Source organism: Pyrgilauda ruficollis, unplaced genomic scaffold, assembly GCF_017590135.1.
Source record: "Pyrgilauda ruficollis isolate IOZ18807 unplaced genomic scaffold, ASM1759013v1 scaffold18, whole genome shotgun sequence".
NCBI classification, from domain to species: Eukaryota; Metazoa; Chordata; class Aves; order Passeriformes; family Passeridae; genus Pyrgilauda; species Pyrgilauda ruficollis.
The window spans coordinates 41,782-63,103 of NW_024516984.1; the positions used below are offsets into that span (position 1 = coordinate 41,782).

The 21,322-nt window shown below is 42.0% G+C and overlaps 1 protein-coding gene across 4 annotated transcripts; it reads left to right on the top strand.

The window, feature by feature from the left end:
- The first annotated feature begins 9,176 nt into the window (after positions 1–9,176).
- TP53INP1 (tumor protein p53 inducible nuclear protein 1) lies at positions 9,177–20,938 on the top strand. Of its 4 annotated transcripts, none has more exons than XM_041464413.1 (5): positions 9,188–9,286; positions 12,343–12,624; positions 13,113–13,464; positions 15,133–15,166; positions 17,517–17,592. In XM_041464413.1, the coding sequence occupies exons 2-5, from the start codon at positions 12,513–12,515 to the stop codon at positions 17,532–17,534; spliced, it is 516 nt and encodes a 171-aa protein (XP_041320347.1). In that variant the 5' UTR covers positions 9,188–9,286; positions 12,343–12,512; the 3' UTR covers positions 17,535–17,592. The 4 variants fall into 4 exon arrangements, with proteins under 4 accessions (XP_041320345.1, XP_041320347.1, XP_041320348.1 ...); XM_041464414.1 differs by having other exon boundaries at positions 13,116–13,464; XM_041464411.1 differs by lacking the exon at positions 15,133–15,166 and having other exon boundaries at positions 9,177–9,286; positions 17,517–20,938.
- Positions 20,939–21,322: the final 384 nt, after the last annotated feature.

Genomic DNA, 21,322 nt, shown 5'->3' on the forward strand with positions numbered 1-21,322 from the left:
GTCTTCCTGGTGAAGACCCCAGTAATTCAGTGGGAGCACTCTTGGCAGACTTGAAATCCACCTGCCACCTCCTTTGTGTGCGAGGGACTCGATGTTGCTGGCAGTGCATGTGGATATGTCTGAAAGTGTCAGTGGTGCTGGCAGCACAGTGAAACCATGGCAGATCTGCTTCTCACGTGGAAAGAGTAGGAACAGCTGCTTTGCAGAGTGGATAAAATAGTTTGTTCCTGACTCCATCTTGCCTGTCCCAGTAAAACTGCACATCTCATCCAAGACTCACAGTCACTTTGAAATGTCAAAGGGACCATGTGAATTACCCAAGACTCACGACTTAGGACTTGTTTTCATGAGCTCTTTTGATTTGAAGCCAATGATAAGTTTGGTGTAATTGTTTGCTCATAGTTATTAATTTAACGCAGTTTTAAATTTTGTGTTTATCTCTTTGCACCTTGAACAGTCACATTGTGTTGCTACAGAGTACAAGAAAAACCTGAACTCAGCCGTGACTAGGACTGAATAATGGGATTTCCATTTCTAAAATGAAGAAGCAAGTGACTAGCATGAATAAACAAGCAAGTCTGAAAAAAACCCCACTCATCTTGTGGGTGAACATGGAAAATTGAGATTAAAAGGCATCTGAAGAAGTTATCTATACTATCCCACTCTTTACAGATGGATAAATTTTATCTCTGTCATTACTGACTAAGTTTTATCTGATCTCTTTTAAAAAGATTTACAGTCCCCAGGCAATCATGCTTAATGCATCACTAGCCTTATTTTTAGGAAGTTTTTCCTAATGTCTTACCAAAGCCTATTTATGCTGCAATAGAATGTCTTATTAATCCGTAATCTCTTTATTTTTGAAGACTGCTCTTAGGTTTCTCTTCAGTAGAGCAAGCACCCCTGTCTGTCCAGTCTTCCCATGTCATTTGTGCTTTTCTAGAACTCTGATGATGCACATTGGTCTCCATTGTAGCTTGATCAATGTTTTATTTCTCCTAAGCATGGTTGTCCAAGCCAGGCTTGCTGAGTTCCCGTTGATCTTTGCCAATACTGAGGAGAGTGGAAGAACCACGTCATGTATATTATTGCCTCTATTTGTATTTGTACCTCTCAGTATGTAGTTTGCTTTTTTGAAAGAGTATGCAACATCCAGAATATTTCTTCAGGGCTACTCTCTACTTATTTGCTCTGTGTTTTTTGCAGTGGATTATTCTTGACCAGACATAAAATACTGGATTTCCTATTCTTAAATAGCCTCTTTTTTTTTTTTTTTTTTTTTTTCACTAACAATCCAGCTATGTAGTTAACTGGTGTGAAATTGCTTAGTTGAATGCTAAGCTTATATATTTCTTCCATCTTACTTTCAAATTTTTTAAACTTTATCATGCTGGTTTATGCCTGGGATCTATAAATCTTCAGCTTTGCTCTAATTATAGTCCCAGAGCCCAGGTACATTATGTTCATGTGCAGCCACCCCTTACCCTGTTCCAGGTACGGTGTTATGATTATAGGTGTTTGACCTGTTGCACCATTGGAAGTTCAGCTTGTCCTGATAATAGTGCAGTTATGTTTACTGTCCTTGCAGCTCTGGCCATTACATCTCATTACACCATTTTAATAACTCAAACGCTGACATTTGAGTGATATTGCGTCCAAAATTCATAGATGCCCAGATAAAAAGGGTTCTTTCAACTTCAGAGTCTTTTGTTTACCTGTTCTCTTGAGCTGCCTGTTTTCTCACAACACATTCCACACTCTGTCACAACCACTCGTGTTTTTCCAAAAACCCTGGAAGACACTATAAGGCTCTGCTTCAGCCAGAAATTTTTTCATAAAAAACTATTTCTTATACTTCAGCACTTTCACTGCAGCAGGATGAAAGGTGTATCTTTAAAATATGTTGGGTGTCATGCCTTGAAGCACTGGCACAGGTGAGACAAGTGATTTGTAGCACATCAACTGTTGGGGCTGAGCCCTGGAAAATACCAGGTGCTAGGAGGGCATCTTTCTCAAGTTGTCACATGCTGTCATACTCATGTTTTGGTGTATTTGTTTAAGAATTGAATACTAACTTTCTCTATGTTTTGGACCTCACACCTACTGAATTGTCAGCTGGAAGAATATCCCAGGAGCAGATCTACTTCACTTTACCCAAGAACCTTTCCAACAACTTACAGCCATTTGAAAGGTTCTTAGGCAGCCTAGAGTAAAAAGGGTTAAGTGCAAACAGCTCTCTTGCATCATCCCAGTGGAGTGCCTGGCTGCCTGACCACATCCTACATATGAGGAACTCAGGCAGAGTTACATAGTCTGCCCAAAGCCACACAACAGGTTAGCAACTAAATCTGGAACTACAGCTCTCTCACTGTAATGGCTGGACAACATGACCTTGCTAGCAAGTTTTACTAAAACCTTTGCTGTCACCTGGGGAGTTATATTGTTGTGTAGGGAAGCTAAACCTTTCTGTGAACATTAGCTTTTCCAAGCTGGAAGGGACAACCTGTCCCTTGCCTGAAGGCTTCATTAGCACAAATCTTGAAGAGACTGAGACCTCATAAATTCATTATTGTGCAGGACCAATTTGAAATGCTATCTGAAAAAATAGCTGTAATACCAGATCCTGAGCTGCAGAGATTCAGTAGGCAAGGATGATGCTGGCACCTGGCTCCTGTGAAATGCTTAACCCCACAGACAAGACCTCCCACGTTATTTATTCATTCATTCAGCCACACTCAGCTGGCACAGAGTGCTGGTGTTCTTGTGTGTGAGCTACATAAACATGCATATATGCTGTAATGCATTGCATAAATAAATTATTAAATACACAAAGATACATATATATTTGTATATATCCCATGTTAAAATGGGGTTGGAATGTGCAAGCTAAGGACACTGTGAAGTATTGACTGCTTTGTTACAAATGCAGTGCCTGAGACCTGGGTACAGGAAAGTTCATGTATTTTTTATGCACCAGAATCACCTCAGCCTCCATTGCAATAGACATTGTTTGTTCTTCTCTAAAAAAGTTTTGGCCTCTTTTTTTTTTCTTCTTTTTTTCTTTTTTTTTTTTTTTTTTTTAATTGGGACTGGTCTGAGCTATGGTGAGGAACACTGGGCTCAGTATTTGTAGGAAGCATCTATGGCTGAAAAGAATAACAATGCAAAATTATGATGTGTGACTTTGTACCCTGAAAAGACTAAGAAATCTTTCAAAAATAATGGTAATTTACAGTTAGATGTAATCTTATAGTTGAACTCCAAGCACATCTAAGCCTATGATATGATTCATATTACTTGGTGCTAAGCTGATGTTGCTAATTCTTTTGTAACTTGTCACAACAGAACAAAGATAGTGGGCTCTATTTTAGGAAGCATATGAATCAGTGGGAGAGCCAAAAGGAAACAAATGGATCACTGGTGAGACTAAAAATGCCTCAGAGATGTGAGCAGTGTGTCTGCTGACTCTGAGGTTGTGCAGAAAAAATTCAAGGAAGGGTTTTAGGTATGGCTAGCCACACAAAAAAACCCCACATTTTGAGCTGACAATTTAAGGAGGAAGTGATCATGCACATTGTGTGTCCTGCCTCCATGTTTTAAACAAAAGATATGATACAAATAGACACTGCTTATTCTCTCTCTGAACATTATCTGACAGTCTTTAAAAGGTAAAACCAGCTGAGGAAAATAAATTATATGACCAATGCAAGTTCCTCTGAAACAACCTGTATTAAATGATAAAGCAGACTTGCCTATACATTGACTGTGGGGTGCTGATGATCCTAACATCACGACTGAAACGAAGAACAAAAAAAATGAAGGGTTAAAAACCATGGTAATAACCCATCAACATCTGAAGTGTGCAAGAATTTAATAAATATAACAAATGCCTGTTCAATGCCATAGTCAAAAATTCACAGGTCATTTCCCCTTTGGATGTTAAGAACACTTTGCTTGGCTGTGTTAGGTGGGAGGGTTGCTTCTGGAAAGGCTCTCTAATCACATGGCAAAGAAGAGCACAGTAGAAGAGTATATTCCTGGTTGTACCCAGAGGTACAATAGAGTCTTTTATTACTGAGTGCTGAAGGAGAGGACAGGTTCAGGCAAAAATAGTGAAAATGCACTGGACTTCTAGTACAAGAGACAAATATGAGAGAGGACAGACAATCCCAATGGAAAATATTTGATGAGTGCCTCCAGGCTCAGGAGAAAAATCATTCCCATAATGACAAGAAGAGGCATCTGGCTCTGGCTCTCCTGCTGGCTGCCATTGTGGTACAGCACTACCTACTGTGATGCCCAGCATGCTTTAGCCCAAGCTAACAATTCAAATGCTGCCACTGAAGGTGCTCTAGAAAAAAAAACAGAGTTATTCAGACTCCTGAAATCTGTACTGACTTCTCAGAGGATTTTTATTTTGACAAGAAGGAAAGTGCGGCTAAAGCTTACCATAATTTTTTCAATCTGGCTATGATTTATAATGGCTTCCTGCCAATGGCAATTTGAAGGCAGAGTTGTACCTGGTTTTGCTCTCAAACAATACAAAAAGCAGGATTTTTATTTTGACAGTTTTGAAGGAAAATTAGTTTTTTCCTAAAATGCACTCTGCTGAAAAGGGCAACAGATTGGATGTTTTAAGATAATAGTTCTTCTGAAAATGGAATCCCTAAACTTTTTCAGTCTATCTTAGAGGATCATATCCAGTAATTTCTGCCTCCTTGGATCTTGCTCAGCCAAATCATGAGTGTTATAGTCATGTCTAAATTGGATTCTTGAATTTGCCTCATGCTGTAGAAATACAGTAACAGGTCTCTAACACCTGTTTTGCATAAAAGTCTGGAAAGGCCTGCTCTTACTCAAATTGTAATTTGCTGTTTGGGAAAATAGCATGACTTACAGCAGAAACAATCAATCTATCATCTTGAAGCCAATGTTGCAGAAATTGTTGCACTAAATAAAGTCAGGGGAAGAAGAGCAGTAAAGTAAGTGCCTGTTTTAGTTGAGACTGATGTTTAAATCTAGAAGTCCACTTCAAAAATGGGATTGACATTTGTACAAGCACACAAATGTCAGACTGTGCTTTTTTAGGGTTGGATCTGTTTAGACTGTTCATGCTTTAAACACCAGGTCTGAAGTGTTTGTACCTAAATTTGGACAGAAGAGTTTGGGGTTTTTTGAACAGTAGTTAGTATCTTCTTCACAGGAAAAACAAATAAAAAAATCCAAACCAATACAACAGTATTTCATTGTGGTTAATCATAAACTTGAGATATTTTTTTAATTAGAAACCCTGTCTGTTTCTACATAATGCATTCAGTAGGACAGACCAGGATCTTTCTGACAGCTGTGGTCTTGCAGTATCACACAGAATCTCTTCCCATACAGCGCAGGACGTTCTGCCACAGCCAGATGGAAGCTGTAGGGCAGAAGGATTTAGACTTCATCTTAACCAGGGTTAAGTTCAGAGCATTGGTTTATAACTTACCATTAAACTGAAACTTCCATTTTGGTAGCTGTGCTAGACTGACCTTAAAACAATGGCACACATCAGCAAAGGTGACTGGTGTGGAGGTTCCTGCACTGATATGAAAGGTTTTTTTCTGTGTGGGAACAATGAGTGTGTTCATGCAAATCACTCAGAGTGATATCAAGCTGGTTTTTACACATTGTTTGGAAAGAATTCTTATTTGTCTGGAGGATATATCTTGTCCAAAGTTTAGAGGGAGATTCTTTTTTTTGTATGTACAAGCTCTGTTTGGTGTGGTTCTCCCTCCTGCTACTCGGTATTTCTAATACAGAGACAGATCTGCATTCTCACATACCCTTGAAACAGGCACGACTGTGGAGTAGGGCCTCTCCAGGAGGCACAACACATGGCAGTGCTTTGTTGTAAGCTCAATGCACTCATTGTAACTCACAGGTCTTGTGGTAGGAAGGTCACTCTCTACTCCATGGCTAGACACATATTGTGCCTGCTAAATACTGCTGTAGTATTTCATCGCAGTGGGAACCCAGACAATAGGTCATGCCTCGCATTAATGTGTAGGATCTTGAAAATCAATACAATTCAAATAACAGGGGACTGCTGCCCAGTCGTTTACTCTTCCCAGGACACACAGAGCACCAGTGGCTGGGCCATTAAGCTGCCACTGAGCACACAGAAAGTACAATGTGCTTGCTGCTAACTCATACCAATAAATCCAGAATCATGCATGAGCACATGTTATTGCAAACATGAATGCTTCCCTTCCTCCAGACATCTCTTCAGAATATTTTCTGTAATACAAATATAAAATTCCTCAAAGGAAGGCCAGTTTCTGAGGAAATTTTTGTGTCCAGCAAGTCCCAGACCTAAGCAACTGCATCTCTTTTGCTGAGGGCCTGCTCTAACAACCATTAGAATCAATAGAAAGGCTAATTGATTTGAAAGGCTTTGGATAAAGCATCCAAGGCCAAAACCTGCACTACTGCAATCACCAGAAAATTTAACGTTGACCTCAGTGAGTGCAGGATGAAATACCTGGGCTCTTGCTCAGCAGGTATTTGAGTCCACACACATAATTTATTTCATTATAAACCATTCATATGCTTAAGTACTTGTCAGATATGGAACAAAAGTGTGATGGTTGCCAGGCTGAGAAAGAGAGTAGCTTTCAGAACTGCCTTTCTCCTGCCAACAGCAATGATATTTGAGAGAAAGAATAAGCACGTTCATTGCTTGCACCATTTTGTTACAATAGAGAATTAAGAAATAAATGAAATGAAAATGGAAGAATTTGAGAGCAATACTACAGGAAGAAAAGAGCTTCTATTCCTGCAATTACTTCTCAAGGGACTTTAAAAAATATAAACAGTGACTTTTTATCTTCATTAGGAGTCTGTGTCTCAAATACAACCCAAGCTTTCCTAGGGCTTGCCTACACTGGAAAAACACATTATGTTAATTGATTAACATTTAATGCTTAATATAACAGTCAGTACAAACAAAGACTAAGGCTTTGACATTTTTTGTTGTTGTTGACCCCAGGTAACCCAGCTGCCAAACATGACAGTTCTTGTCTACACTAAGTGGTTTGTATCACCTTAATTAACGTGTTCTAACACAATGTAATGTAATTTTGCAATACAGATTAGTCCTCTGGGGCATTTATTCTGTACATTTAATTTTCTGTCTTGCCTATCTTGAATTTGCAGATATGTGCTGCTTCTCCCCTCCCCCTTCTATCCTGAAGCCACTATCGTTGAAAATTGAAGAGACTTTGTAAGCATTCTCATTTCTTGCTCAACTTATAAACTGAAAGCTCAATAAAATATACTATTTGTTTATGTCCCTTGATAGTGCTGATGTTATAAAAATAAAGTTGATCTTTTAATTCAGGAACTGATAGTTCTGCATAGAAAAGTATCATCAAGTGGTAGCTAATTGAAGCTTTTGCAAAATTATTGCAGATTGTACAGCTAGGGAGTCTCTTGATCAACTCACACAGCCTATTCCCAGCCACAGGAAGGCACTTTGCAGCACTGTTCTAAAATCTACTTTCTCTACTTTGTTTTACATAGAGAAGCTTTGTCCTTACTAGAAAATGAAGGGGAAAAAAGAGAATGGAAAAAAGTTGACAAAAGAAGATATCATTAAACATTGAGGTTAGAAGATCAAGTTTATCTGGACTCTAGCAACCGACACACTCGTGCTGCACACATAGTATTGTATTACAAAATGCAATTATTTTGTAATAAACCAAGTTCCACAGCACAACTGAAACTGTGAAATATCCTAAATTGGTAGGACATGTTGCATGTAAAATGCTGTTTGCAAACATATCAGTGATTTGTGTCAGCATCTTCTGAAGGACACAGATCTTTGCCCATCCAGTACTCAGTGCAGTCTGAAGTGACCATTAATTATGCGATATACTCAGTTGTATAAGTGGCTGAAGGTGTGCAGCACAACCACACCAGCTCTCCTGGACTGTAACTTCACTGTCTGGAAATTCCTTTCTGAGAGATGAGCAGCTAAAACAAAAAGTGCTTCATTTACATTCATTGCCTCTTCTATCTCTTTCCTAAAAAGATGGGGTAAGTGATCTAGTGCATGAGTTTTCTAGGGCTTTACATCTGTGACTTGGTAACTTTACAGCTCAGCTAAGGTGTTTCAGCCTAATAAATGTTCAGAGAGAGATGTGATTCTTCTCCCATACTGTGCTCTCCTAAGACCTTACTTGGAGTCCTACACCTAATCCTCAGCACAGGAAGGATATGGTCCTCAGCACAAGAGAGATAACGAAGTTCCTGGAGCAGAGAGCCTGGTCTAGCAGAGAGCTACAAAGTTAGTCAAGGGACTGGAGCATCTTTCTTATTAAGGAAGGCTGAGAGTTGGGCTATTCAGCCTCAAGAGGAGGCACCTAAGAGGGGTCCTCATCAATGTCTATCAGTCTCTGAAGGGAGGCTGTCAAGAGGAAGGACCAGGCTCTTCACGATGGTGCCAGGCAAGAGGACAAGAGGGAACGGGCAGAAACTGATGCACAGAAGTTCCACCTGAATATGAGAAAAACTTCTTTACTCTGTGGGTGACTGAGCATGGGAACAGGCTGCCCAGAGAGGTGGTGGAGTCTCCCTCACTGGAGATATTCAAGACGCATCCGGATCCAATCCTGTGCCGTGTGCTCTGGGATGGCCCTGCTTGCGCAGGGAGGTGATGACCCTTTGTGCTCCCTTCCAACCTCACCTGTTCTGGGATTCTGTGACCTGTTGGAGCAAGTTCAGGGGAGTGACACCAAGACGACTGGAGGGATGGATCACCTCTCCTGTGAAGAAATACTGAGAATTGGGATTGTTTAGCCGTGAGAAGGCTCCAGGGAGACCATAAAGTTTTCCACGGTGAGGGTGGTGAGGCACTGGAACAGGTTTCCCAGAGAAGCTGTGGCTGCCCCATGCCTCGAAGCGCTCAAGGCCAGGTTAGACGGGCTGTGGGCAGCCTGGTCTGGCGGTGTCCCTGTCCACGGCAGGCTTTCGGAACGCCACCACGACCCGCTCCCGGCCCGCTCCCTGCCCGCCCCATCCGCCACTACCCGCGGGGGCGGGGCGGGGGGCGGGGCCCGGCGGATCCGCCCCGCCCCCTCCGCTCCCCGCCCGCCCGTCACGTGCGTTAGCGACAGGCGGCGGCGGCGCCCATTGGCGGAGGAGCGGGGGGGCGTGGCCGGCGGCCGGTCCGTCAGCTGCGCCGGGCCCTGACAACAAAGGGCTCCGCGGAGGCGGCGGGGCGCGGGCTGGGGGCGCCGCGGTCCGGGTGAGTTCGTCGTGCGGGGAGCTGCGGGCACCGGGCGCGCTGCCGGTGTCCCGGGTGGGGTGGTTTCCCGCCCCCTGAGCGGTGGAGAGCGGCGGCGGCGGCGGAGTCCCGGTTTTCCCGTGCGCCCATCCCGGCTTCTCTCGGCTGGGAGGGCGCCGAGGCCGGGGGCTTTTGGCGTTTTCCCGGCTGTGGAGCAGCCGGTGGTCTCGGCCGTCCGCCTCCCGGGCGGGCTCGGGAGCGGAGCCGGGAAGGTGCGCAGCTCCGGGCTGTGCCGGTCAGCCCGCGGCCGTGTGGAGCCTCCTGGCGGCGGCCGCGGAGCTGCGAGCGGGGGCGCGGGGCAGCGGCGGCTCGGCTCGCACGGGACCGCGCTGCGGCCGGGGGGGTCGTGTTTGGTTGTGTTCCCTTTTTGCCTAGCACGTACCTCATCTCCTTTGTTAGGTTAGAAACAAACAAAAAAAATACAAATAAGGAAAAAATACTTTTTTATTGCAGCGATACTGTATTGTTGACATTCATTCGGTGTGTTATCTGTAACAGCCTCTTAATCATTGCTGTAGCTGAGTCAGTTGTTCCCAGGCTTGTGTTTTCCTGCCGCTGACAGTTCCTGACTAAGAACTCGAAAGCCTCTCTCGGTCTCTGTCCTGTTTTCCTCCCCGGACGATGGCCCTTGATAACAGCCTGACTTCTCTTTTGCTGTCTGACTTGCACAATAGCACACAAGCGTGGCCTTTTTAAAGGCACTTGTCCAAAAGGATGTCAAAGCATCAACCACTTTCTAAATGTGCCGTGGTTTTAAGCCCAGCTGGAGATGAAACCAGGACAAAATGATTCAGATGTTTTTTTGGATCCTCCTTGAGGTGGGGGAAGGGAAAAATGGGACAAACTGCTTTTGATCTACAGAAAGTCATTTGTGGGTCACAAGCTGAGGTTTGTTTAGCTCACATTCTCAGGAGCAGTGATGTCTCTCTTACTTGTTAGAGGATAATTAGTTTATGTTGCCGTGATGCCTTAGGAGCCTTGCTAGAGGAGTGTGAGCTCTCCTCTTGCTCCACTCTGCACAGAACAAACAGACAGCCTCTGCCTGAAGGTACCTCCAGGCTTGATCTAGGAAAGAGGCAACACACGTCTGTGGGAGTACAGGGAAAGCCAGTGCTGATCAGCAGCCACACAATGGCTTACTAGTTAGCCTAAAGAAAAAACAAACTCATTTTTTCATAGGCCTGGTGCCAGGAGAGAGTTAGGGAAGGATGTGGAAGGTGACTGGAAAACTACAGACTTCAAGCTTTCACTTAGAGTTCATTTCCTCATCCATAGTAAGCTCTGCCTATAACTGAAGCACTCAGACCTTCTCAAGAAGTTGTTTAGGCACTGTAGGCATTTGGCATTTCCTTAGGTAACCCATCCAGGGCTTAGCAACCTTAATGGTTAAAAGTGTTTCCTGCTAGTAACCACTGAAAGTTGAACTTTGCTGCAGTTTAAAGCCACTTCTGCTTGCTCTGGGTATAAAAGAAGACAATAAATGTTTGCCTCTTTCTTCACATAAATGACCACTGTTGTAATTTTTTCCTTCCCTCTATTAAGCTTTTCAATTTTTAAAATTTTGTTGAGTTTCTTTAGACTTCTGATAATTTTTGTAGCTCTCTTTAGGAGACACTTGATGTTTCATTTTCAAGTGTGGTCCTTAAAAATAGACCTGTATCACTACTGCAGCTGAGCCTGTTGTTTCTAGTCTTGTGTTTTCCTGCAGTCAGTCATTTCTCTTGAGCATAACTTCTTGAGTTTCACTGTACCTTTTCATATTGCTCCTGAAGACTACTTTAAATTCTGCTCCTATCCTTCTGTGCTGTCTGAATAAGGAGGAAGCTGCATAAATGTGTACAGGAGCAGTGCCGCATGGAGCGAGTGTTTGTCCTTACCTTGAACGAGTGGGTGATGGGGTCTGGTTTCCTGGGATAAGATGACAGAGGAGGCCCAAATGACTCTTTAGTGTGGCCTGAGAGTTTTAGGGTGAAGTACGGTATACTGGCCTATATATAAATAATATTCTTTATGGGTTGTATCTTTTAATATCTGTGTTTATCTACTGTCTTGCTCCCTTTGTGAATGCAGGCACTCATACTGTCTTACATGGATATATTCTTTTCTATTTAATTGTCAAACAGGTATTTAATCTGTAATGATTCTGACCGACTGTGATGATTCAAATATTGCTATGGACAAAAATATCTTGTAGTTAAGTTGGTGAATGCTTTCCCCATAGTTTTTGCTTTTTCACCTGCTTTAATGGCTTGTATTTATTGGCTCATACATAAATATCAAAAGCTGTTCTGGGGTGTTTAAACACTCAGTTTCTTGCTACTAATGGGATTTTTCATCTTAACTGCCAGATGCAGAGGTCAGGCTTACAGTGACCAATTACATGTAGATTTAGGGGAGTGAATTGAGAAATAAGCACTGGGTTTAGTTAAACATATCCAATACCTTTCCATGTTCCTTAGACTTGGGATATGTGGCTAGTTGGGTGGTTGCTGTGAAAATGATCTCACTGGTAACTCTGTGGTGTACTTTGAACCTGAAGACAGGATGTGCCTTGCTACTGTGTTAACCTGCAGTCAGGGTGGAACTGAGAAGAAACACTGCTTTGGGCTTCCCTGGGAGCCCTCACAGGGCTCCTCTGTGTCAGCAGGGGAGGTGAGCAGAAGACATGCCCTTGCCCTTGGTGTCTCTCAGACAGGGAGGACACTGAGGGAATATAGATGCAAGAGTCCTGTACACCTCCTACCTTAGAAGAAGGTGGGACTGACACCTAAACAGACCATTTTTTGGGGAGGAGGTCTGAGACAAAGGCAATCAGCTCCCAGGAGAGACCTAGGATTGAATTTTGTGTATGTATCTAGCTGGGAGGGGATGGCAAATGCCACTGAAGCTGCCTCTCCTCTTCAGGGAAAACTGTTCACTGGTACCTCAGACTGCACTAATAAGGGGCTTCTGATTTGTTTCCCTAGGGATGTTACCCATGGTTTTGTCATTAAGATGCTTGTCATCATTTTTTACAGGTCTCACGTAAACTGTTTACAAGTCATGCTTTTGCATGTCCTGTACCTAAGCTGATAAAGCATCTATGCACTTTAATCTCAAGTCTGTGCCACTCTGCTAGTAGTGTGAGCTGTGCCTTGAACCTTGGATATAAAGACCTACCAGCCAAAGTCTTGTTCCTGCCTTACTAATGTTCCAGAGGTTAAATAACATGCTCATGGGAGAGATTGATAGCTTGTCCAGCCAAGAGCCAGAGTTCAGTGAGAAAGAAGATGACGAGTGGATTCTGGTTGACTTTATAGGTAAGATGCCTGTCAGACATAAGTTCTGCCTTTGTCTTGCTCTGGCTCTTGCTTGTCTTACTTCCATGTGAACAAACCAGTAGCTTGGGGAAAGTTTATCTCAGCAAAACCAGTATGGGATTAGAGTGTAGGGTGTTTTCCAAACAAATGTTGCATGTTATGTAAATTGGTGAGAAAAATGATGTCAGGTTTAGAAGCCTGACACAGGCTTCAGCAGAACCACTTGTACAAATAAAATATATTTGACTTATTTCACAATTATATAGCTTTACTGATAACAGTTGTTTCACATGTCTAATGGGAGCTCCCTTTTCCCCTCCCCTGCTTTTAAAAAGTAAAGACTTGTGTATGTGCTAACCGAGCTTTTTTTTTTTTTTTAATTATTTTTTTCATATCCCATTTCTGGCTGTGTGCAACTCTGTTGTTTTCGACCTTCTGTGATCACCAACATCCATGGTTCCTCTCCACTGACGAATGGTCCCCTGCAGCAGACACTTGTACTAATTGCTCCGTGGAGGAAGGAGACCTTGTTGAAGCATCAGCCACGGACAGCTCACCCGTCTTCTCTTGTTTATCGTCTCCCTTGGAACACTTGCCGGAGGCCAGCGAGTCTTGCTTCATCCAGTTTGAGTCATGTCCTATGGAGGAGAGCTGGTTTATTACCCCTCCCCCATGTTTTACTGCAGGTGGATTAACCACTATCAAAGTGGAGACCAGTCCGATGGAGAACCTCTTAATAGAGCATCCCAGCATGTCTGTGTATGCTGTCCACAATACCTGTCACGGCCTTAATGAGACTGGATGTGGGGATGAGGAGTTTCACAGCCCAGGTAGTCCCAGGTATGTCTGAATTCTCTTGTCAAGGAGCTCTGGTGCTGAAAATATCTGGTTTCTCCTTGATCAGCTTAGACACTTAATACTGAATTTTCCAGCCTATTTCAGAGGAGGTGAATAAAGCATGAATACCACACAAAGTGTGTAGAGTGGTCAGGTGCCTGCCTGCTCAGAAAAATGTTACACAAGATGGCCACATTGGCAAACAGTTGGGTATGCATTTTGGCACTGCAGTGAATATTCATGGAGCCTTATTACTCCCTTGCAGAGTATGTTCCAGTCCTGTGTAAACTGGTGGCAGTTAACTGTATAGCCAGGAACACAGATATGAAAGCACTTTGCCCCCTTCACAGCTATGTGTGTTTTTCATAACTGCTAGTCAGTATTTTTTCAGTCACCTTGTGAGTTGAAGTATAGAACTTTAATAATCCTGACAGGGAAGTGGCTTGGGGTTTAGGTAGGAGGTTACTTTGGTGGGTTTTTTTCATTCCCCAACCTAGTGATAGATAAGGACAGGATGGAATTTACCCACAAGGGGCTTGTGGAGCAAAAGTAAACTGAAAGATTCCACAAGACTTATTCCCCTCAATGTGAAAAGCTGTGCTGCACACTTCTGCTTTTAGCGAATTAAGTGCTTTTTGGTCCTAAAAATCTGTCTGTGTGGTTTTATTGTAGAGGCACGTTTGCCATGCACTGCCATTCTTTGATGTTGGTGTATGCAACTATAGCAGTATAGTATACATGGCTGTATGCAAATGGATTATTTATTTGCCATTATGACCCTGTGCGTTCATTGGTTTTGAAATAATTGGGTGTTTTGTGGATCCCAGTTAGTAACAAAGACTGACTTTTCATGCCATCTAGTTCTTAAATTTAGAAACGATAACACTAAAGAAAAAAATCACAGTATACTATGCTTTGATGTACAGGAAGAAATAAGTATAGCAATTGAGTTGCTGTAGGTAGGTGCCTATTGGCTTGTCTGATCAGCCCTTTGCCATATTTAAGTTTTTAATTCAAACAAACAAGTGACTTTGAGATGACATGTTGCTCATTATTATGTTGAAGTATAGTACTGATGCTGTTGATATGGGCATGGGATCTGTATAATTATTTGGGGAGGACAGTTTATCATGTTAAGCATCAGGGTCTAGTTTAAGTTAAATTGGGGGAAACTAAGAGCAGATAGCACTTTTAAAATAAGGGTCTGAAGGAATCTGCAAGAGTGCTGTAGGCTGCAAGACATGCCCTAGCAAAAGACAGTAAGCCACTTTATCTAAAATACCAACTTGCAGTGGATAGTAACACTTAAAAGTTGGAGACTGACTTTTCAGTCACTTGAACTGGGGATCCTGATGTAAATTCAGCCAGAGAAGAATCCTGTTTTCTGTTATACAGTTCAGTTAAGCTGCTTCAATTGCTGGGGAAGCTAGAGGTGTGCTCTTCAGCTGGTGTGTAATTAAGTTTCTTCACACTGTACTCTATGCTGTTGCTTTGTTAGAGGATCTAGGCTCTTCTACAGGGTATTTTGTGTGACAGCTGGGGTGAGACTTAAGTGTAAAGCTGAGGTAGAGTGCAGAATTTGTGGACATTGGTTACACTGATATTGGAGTAAGTTTCAAAAGCTGTTATGAAGTCTCTAGTGGTTTAATGGTTGGCCGTTTAATATTGTAGGGCCAAGAAAAGCTGCTTAAGGCACACTGGCACAGTAAGTACTACTGTTTTGGAACAGTGCTTTTTGTTTGATCAGGCTGCTAGCAACACTGCTTCCTCTAGAGCCTTGTCTGCCAAAGCAATACTGGTTTTAGGACTAACCTTTGTGCCAAATGATTACTTGATCAAGCCTAACTACATCTGCTTTAACAAGCCAAAATGCTAAGTGCAGAAAAATTACTGAAATAATTGGGGTTGGGAGTCCGAAGCCTTTAATGTTTCTTGTGAGCTGTGGTTGTGTAGCACAATGAGCAGGACACTTCTGCTTTCTAGCAAAACAGACACTGGAAGTGCAGCAGCAAATCTATGGAGTGATGCTGCAGACACAGCTCCTGTAAAATTCCATTTTGACAATATGATGGAGTCTCATCAACCCTGTTCTCTCAGTGCACGGAGCTCACTCGTGCCAGCCTACCAAATGCACCTAAGGTATGGAAAGGCTGCATTTTGGAAGAGTATGTGGCCATTTAGCTAACTCAAACCACCTCTGCTATCCCAGTGTCACTTTGGTGACAAATAGAAGAGCGTTGGTTTGCAAACCATTGCTGGAAGATTATTTGATAAGAGGGGGGAAAAGCTAAACTATTTTCAGCCAGCAAGTTTAAACCAGTTTTTCTCCTTTTGTGGAGGAAATCTTTTTTTCATTTTAAATTCCTTTCAAAGCGAAAGGATATTGTATAAACTTCCCTATTTGTCAGATTAGTCATATTTTTCCATAGCAAAACCACAACAGTTTGTATTAGCAGTTGCTGCCCTTTGCTACCTAAGGGTATACTTAGGAAATACAGGTTGCAATAACTGTGGTGTGGCTTCCTGGCTCTGTAATAGCCTTTCCCTAGAAAGGCTTCACTTGCAGTTCCACCTCCAGCACTGTTGGATGCACTAGGGGATCACTCCACAACAAAAACAGTAGTCACATATTTGCAGGTACCCTCATGTAAATTAAACTGCAAAGAATGTATTTACAAGGCACTGTGAATTGATTTGCGCTTGTTACTGACTTACTTTTTGCTTGGTATTTCAAGTGCTAGGTTTAGGACAATATCCAGTGAATAAACAGGGAAAGACCAGCATGTCACATATGACTGTTCTGCAGTCTCTAGTCTTCAGTCAATCATATCAAACTACCCAAGGATCCAGAAGCAAGATTAGGATATTTAAAATAAAAAGTAGAAGGGAGGGATTATTCCCTTGATAACAAGGAGTATTTTCCTCCAGTGTGCAGTGGGAGGAGGCAGAAGAGCTTACTTCATGTCAGGCACCTGCAGCCTCCCAGAGTAAGGCTACAAAGGGTGTACCATGGGCATGGCAGACCCGACTTATGTCTACAGAGACATCCTACAATAATTGCAAGTGAAGCTCTTCCAGAAGAGACTTTATCATAAAGTCATGCTAGTGTTGAAAGACAGACTTCCCAAGAGACCTCTTGCTCATGCCTGGGCAAGTTCCTGGTCTTGCAGACATCTTTTCTGGGCATCACTGATCAGTTGACAGCTGGTTATTGGGCCCTGACTGGGGAGAGAGGAGGCAAGAAACTCTGCTGCCACTGGTCTCACACCAGCTCTAGCACTCAGATTAGGGTTTTGCTTTGCTTTTAAAATGGCTAGGCTATTTTTAACTTTACTTTGGAAGTTTCAGGAAATGCCAGTGATTGTTCTGTCAAGTAGGGAAGTCCTTTTTCAATATGTCAGTTGCTGCTTGCATAGGCTGCTGGTTTGTTTTTCACTAGTGCATGATGAAGCAAGGGTTTGCCAAAACTGCTGACTCACTGCTCATGAAATTTAGAGGGCTGGTTGAGGAACAATCCTTCTAAGTTATTTTTCATGTGTGTCACAGCTGGTCTGCCTTTCCATTCCTCTGCATGAACATTGTTTGGATATACTTGTGTGCTTGCAATTGAAATGCACTTTTGTTAGTGTGCTTCTGTTTTCAGGCTGAACCACCTATGTTCAAGATGATTTTAAACCAAACTTAGCCTAGCAAATAACTCTCAAGTCTTCTAAAGCTGGAGCAGTGTGACACACATTGCCTTATATTTCTGATCTGTATTGCATCTTGGGCTTAGGGAGGTGGTACGGGGAAGAAAGAACACGGTAGAGTAAGATGCTGACAGTCCTAAGGCTGTTGTGGGGCCCTCACACAGAAAGTGATTTAGCAGCACTACGTGTTACTACATGTTACCAGTGTGGTAAGTGGCTTGACCTTACCTCAGCCCAAATCTCTGTCCAGTAGAATAAGGGTACCCTTTGAAATGCTGGATGCTGATGTCCATGTTCTACCCTTTGTTTTGCTGGTCTTTCCAATGCACCTCAGTGGTGACTGATACCTACCTGTTGCATTTCCAGACAGGAGGCCCGAAATGAAACAGGACAGCGTGTTCACTGCTATGTCACGGCTCTTGCTACTAGTTCAACTTTTCTGGAAAAAAACAAGAGCTTTCGTCCTACCCACTGGATAAAAGAACATCATGAAAGACACTATCTCAGCAGAAACAGTCTCCGTCGCCAAAACCTTACCAGGGATTGCCACTCTCGGCAAATCAAGCACAACGGACTGTTTGTTCACCAGCCTTGCCAGCGTCAGTTCAATTACTGATGGTTCTTGTGGTTTTAATCTATGGTCTAATTGTTTCTTAGGTTGCTTTTGTTTTCATGTGTAGGTAAGTGTGGTCAATCTGAAGCTGATTGTCAATCCCTCAAACACAATCGTAACTAGTGTTGCATTATTTTTAAAAGACACATAAATCTCCAAACATTTTGCATCAATTCTAAATGTTGATGTTAAATATCAATGTCTTGGAAGCCTATCAGTATGATAGTTTGTGTGCTGTTCTATAAACTTTGATGTATAGATGGGTTCTTAGTTGGTATTTTAAAAAAATTTAACTGAGGTGGAAATCAGTTACATTTTTCATTAATCAAAACGAAGTTAGAAAATTTGAGGTTAGCCATGTGCTTTAATGACCAGTACTTGACAGCTTGTGTATCTGTCTGTATTCAGCATATATGATTACTTGCTGACAAGGAAATTCTATAGCTGCCAGTGGATATTACATAGCTGCGCTGAGCTGTTTCAAGAAGGATATCTCATCTAAATTCCTAGAACTTACTTGTGTTAGTGGGGTCTGTGTAGGTGTGCTGGGTGTGATGTGGCTATTGAAAGAGGGTTAAATGTCCCACCAATATTGTTGCAGTACGATATGGCACCGGTGTTACAGATGTAGTACCTCACAGTGGAGTGGGAAGAAAAGTGAACCCTTGGGTAAGGTGCAGATGCACAACACAGAGAACTGAACTGGGTTTTACTAGGTCAAGTTTGAATTTCTCTATTTCTGTCTTTGAAGCACGTGTTTCCCCTACCCTATCTCATTTAGTCTCTAGTCTAGTTAAAAGAGCAAGGTGGTGGATTGACCATTCTTTTAATCCTATCAGTAGCAGACTGCTCTTCAAAGAAGTCAGGCTGATGGACAACTATTTCTGAGCTACAAATTGCTATTAGATTGTCTCATATTCACAGATTGAGAGTAGCTCAGAAGGAGCTAGAAGGAAGCTTTTATTCAAAGTTCTCCTAATTGTCTTTCTTTTTCTCTATGAAAATGAAATCCAAGTTAATGGGGACTGGAAATGAAGGGCAGTGTGAGGCAGGGAGAAGTGGATGCTGAGCTAAACACAGTGATAACAGTGTATAAAAATTGATCATCAGCCATGGTTGTTCTCCTAGCCCACTGGAGGCAGAAGGACTTAATAGCAATTCCATGGGCCAACAGGAAAGAAAAGCCATTCAAAACTATCAAGTAGTTTCCTTAACAACACTGAGCAAGATGTTTTGGAAGTTGGCAGGCACTGCCAACTACAACTACAGGTGAAGTAAAGTTCACCTGTTAACAAAAGCTGTGTTACACAGCAGCCTGAACCCTGATAGATCAATCTGGGAAGTGGATTAAATGGGAATGGAAGTAAGGAATCAGAAATCTTCAGTGAAAGAAGGGGGGAACCAAAAGTAAGTGTATCTTCCTTTCTGCCAGTGCTTAATGTGACTTGCTGTTTTCCCATGTGTTTAGTGCCTAGGGCATTACAGTGTTAACATTACACTCAGCTGTGTCTTCCAGTAGTCCTTACACAGAAGTTGGTACAAGGAGTCATGTGAGGAGTCTTTGAAATAAGACAAGGTCAATAATGTAAATTGTTCAAGACCTATGAAGTATTTAAATTCAGCCAGATGCTTCAATTTCACTGAAGCAAAACCCCAGCAATTCAAATTGACCTTGATGTAGTGGTACTGTTGTGTGTTCTGCAGCTGGAATTGTTGTGGAACCTACTTAGCATACAGGGAACAGCATTTGTAACTTATGTTTCACTGCAATTAGGATTGTCACAAAGGGATGTTGAAAATAATTAAATGTACAAAAGCAAGAGGTGCTTTCCTGGATACACTAGTTTTTGGAGTTTTGTTATTGTTTTTTGGGATTTTTTTTTTGACAAATTCAATTCATATGGACACTGAAAGAAAACAAAATTGGTCACACTGTGATTTTCCAAAAGAGATATTTTGTTACTGCTGTTTTAGCAGTATGTGCCCATGTCCATACAACAATTCTCATGTGGTCCAAACACTTTGGTTTATCTGCAAATAGCTGTAGTTTCACCAGTCTCTTACCCGTTCACAAGTACTCTTACTTGCCTCAGATTATCTACCTTTATCACTCCAACTTTTTGTCTAGCTTAAACTTCCTTATCCTCACTGCCAACTTTCTAGCTCAGGAAAATTCTTTGCTTTCCTGTATTACTTTTCTTTATATAAAAGTAACTACTTTCCTTCAGCTTTAATTTTCTTAAAGTGCAATGAAGGAAGATGGAGTCTCCACCTCCCTGTGTTGGAAGGACTAAGTAATCCCTTAACTCCTAATAGGGAGATGGAGCTGAGAGTAAGGCTCCCAGGCATTAAAATGAGAGCCTTGGTCTGTTCTTCTCAGTAGGCAAGTAAATGCAACTTTAGACTGCTCCTAGAGTTGGGAGATACTGATCTTTTTATACTGCATTACTAGATGACTTTCTGGTGATGAAAACCTATATCTTTCAGGATATAAACTATTTTGTTGCACAAAGCTGTGCTTCTCAATTTGTAATATTGAAAACCATATTATTGTGTGAGATAGTACTACATCAATGGCTTTTTGTTAATTTGTTTTACATATTTATGTTGGTCTAGCCCTGTTTTGTGCCTGGAGCTATTGGGCAATTAGATTTGTTTTGGTTTACTGTTTTAATAGTGAGCTGTGTGGCTTTTTATATGGTTTTTTGAATTGTATTAAAGTGTGTGTTTTTTCTTGTAAAAGTGGAGGCCTTGCACTGTCTCATACTGATTGATATTCATGAATCTTGCTGAAATTGTATTTTCATATGTATTGGTCAATGGACAGATTTGCATTTTAAACTGTGCCTTCTACACAGCAAACTTGAAGATTCAAAAGGGACATTTCAGTTGGGATTAATACTGTACGTCAGTCTATGCATATATGGCAGCTTCTCTCCAGAGCCACTTCTCTATTTGTAGCAGTCCTTTTGATATGGAAGAATCTGTGGCTCTTATTTTTAATAGTTTAACACAAGCTGAAAACAGACAAAATACAGCACTTTGCCAAAAAAGGTAGCATTGCTTAACCAGTGTGTATTTACTAAAGTGATCTTCTGTATTTTGTTTTCATAGTGCGTTCTGCGCGCTGTGGGGAAACATGATCTTAACTCAATAAAAAATGGCCTATTAAAAACTGTCAGTCTGTTCTTTAATGTTACAGGTTAATGAAAATCCAAATGCCTGAGCATCCTCTTCAGGTGGCAGGTCCAAGTACTGCGTGTCTCATTGCTTGCTTTAGTACAGCAGTTGCTGTAGGACTTGGTTTGCATTGCTGATCAGGTGGTAATGTGCATCTGAGCAGTGTTGCACATCTCTGCTGACTGCTGCCTTTCCTGACCAACATGCAGGAATTCTGTAGGTGAACAGGACACAGATAAAAACCACATGAAAGGGGGGGCGGGAATTTTTTCTGTATCTTGGCTGAACCTCTCTTGTTTCAACTTATGCCCCACTGCCATGCACCACCATGAAAAAATCTGTATGGAAAAAAGCTGCCAGTACAGGTATCCTGTGAAGG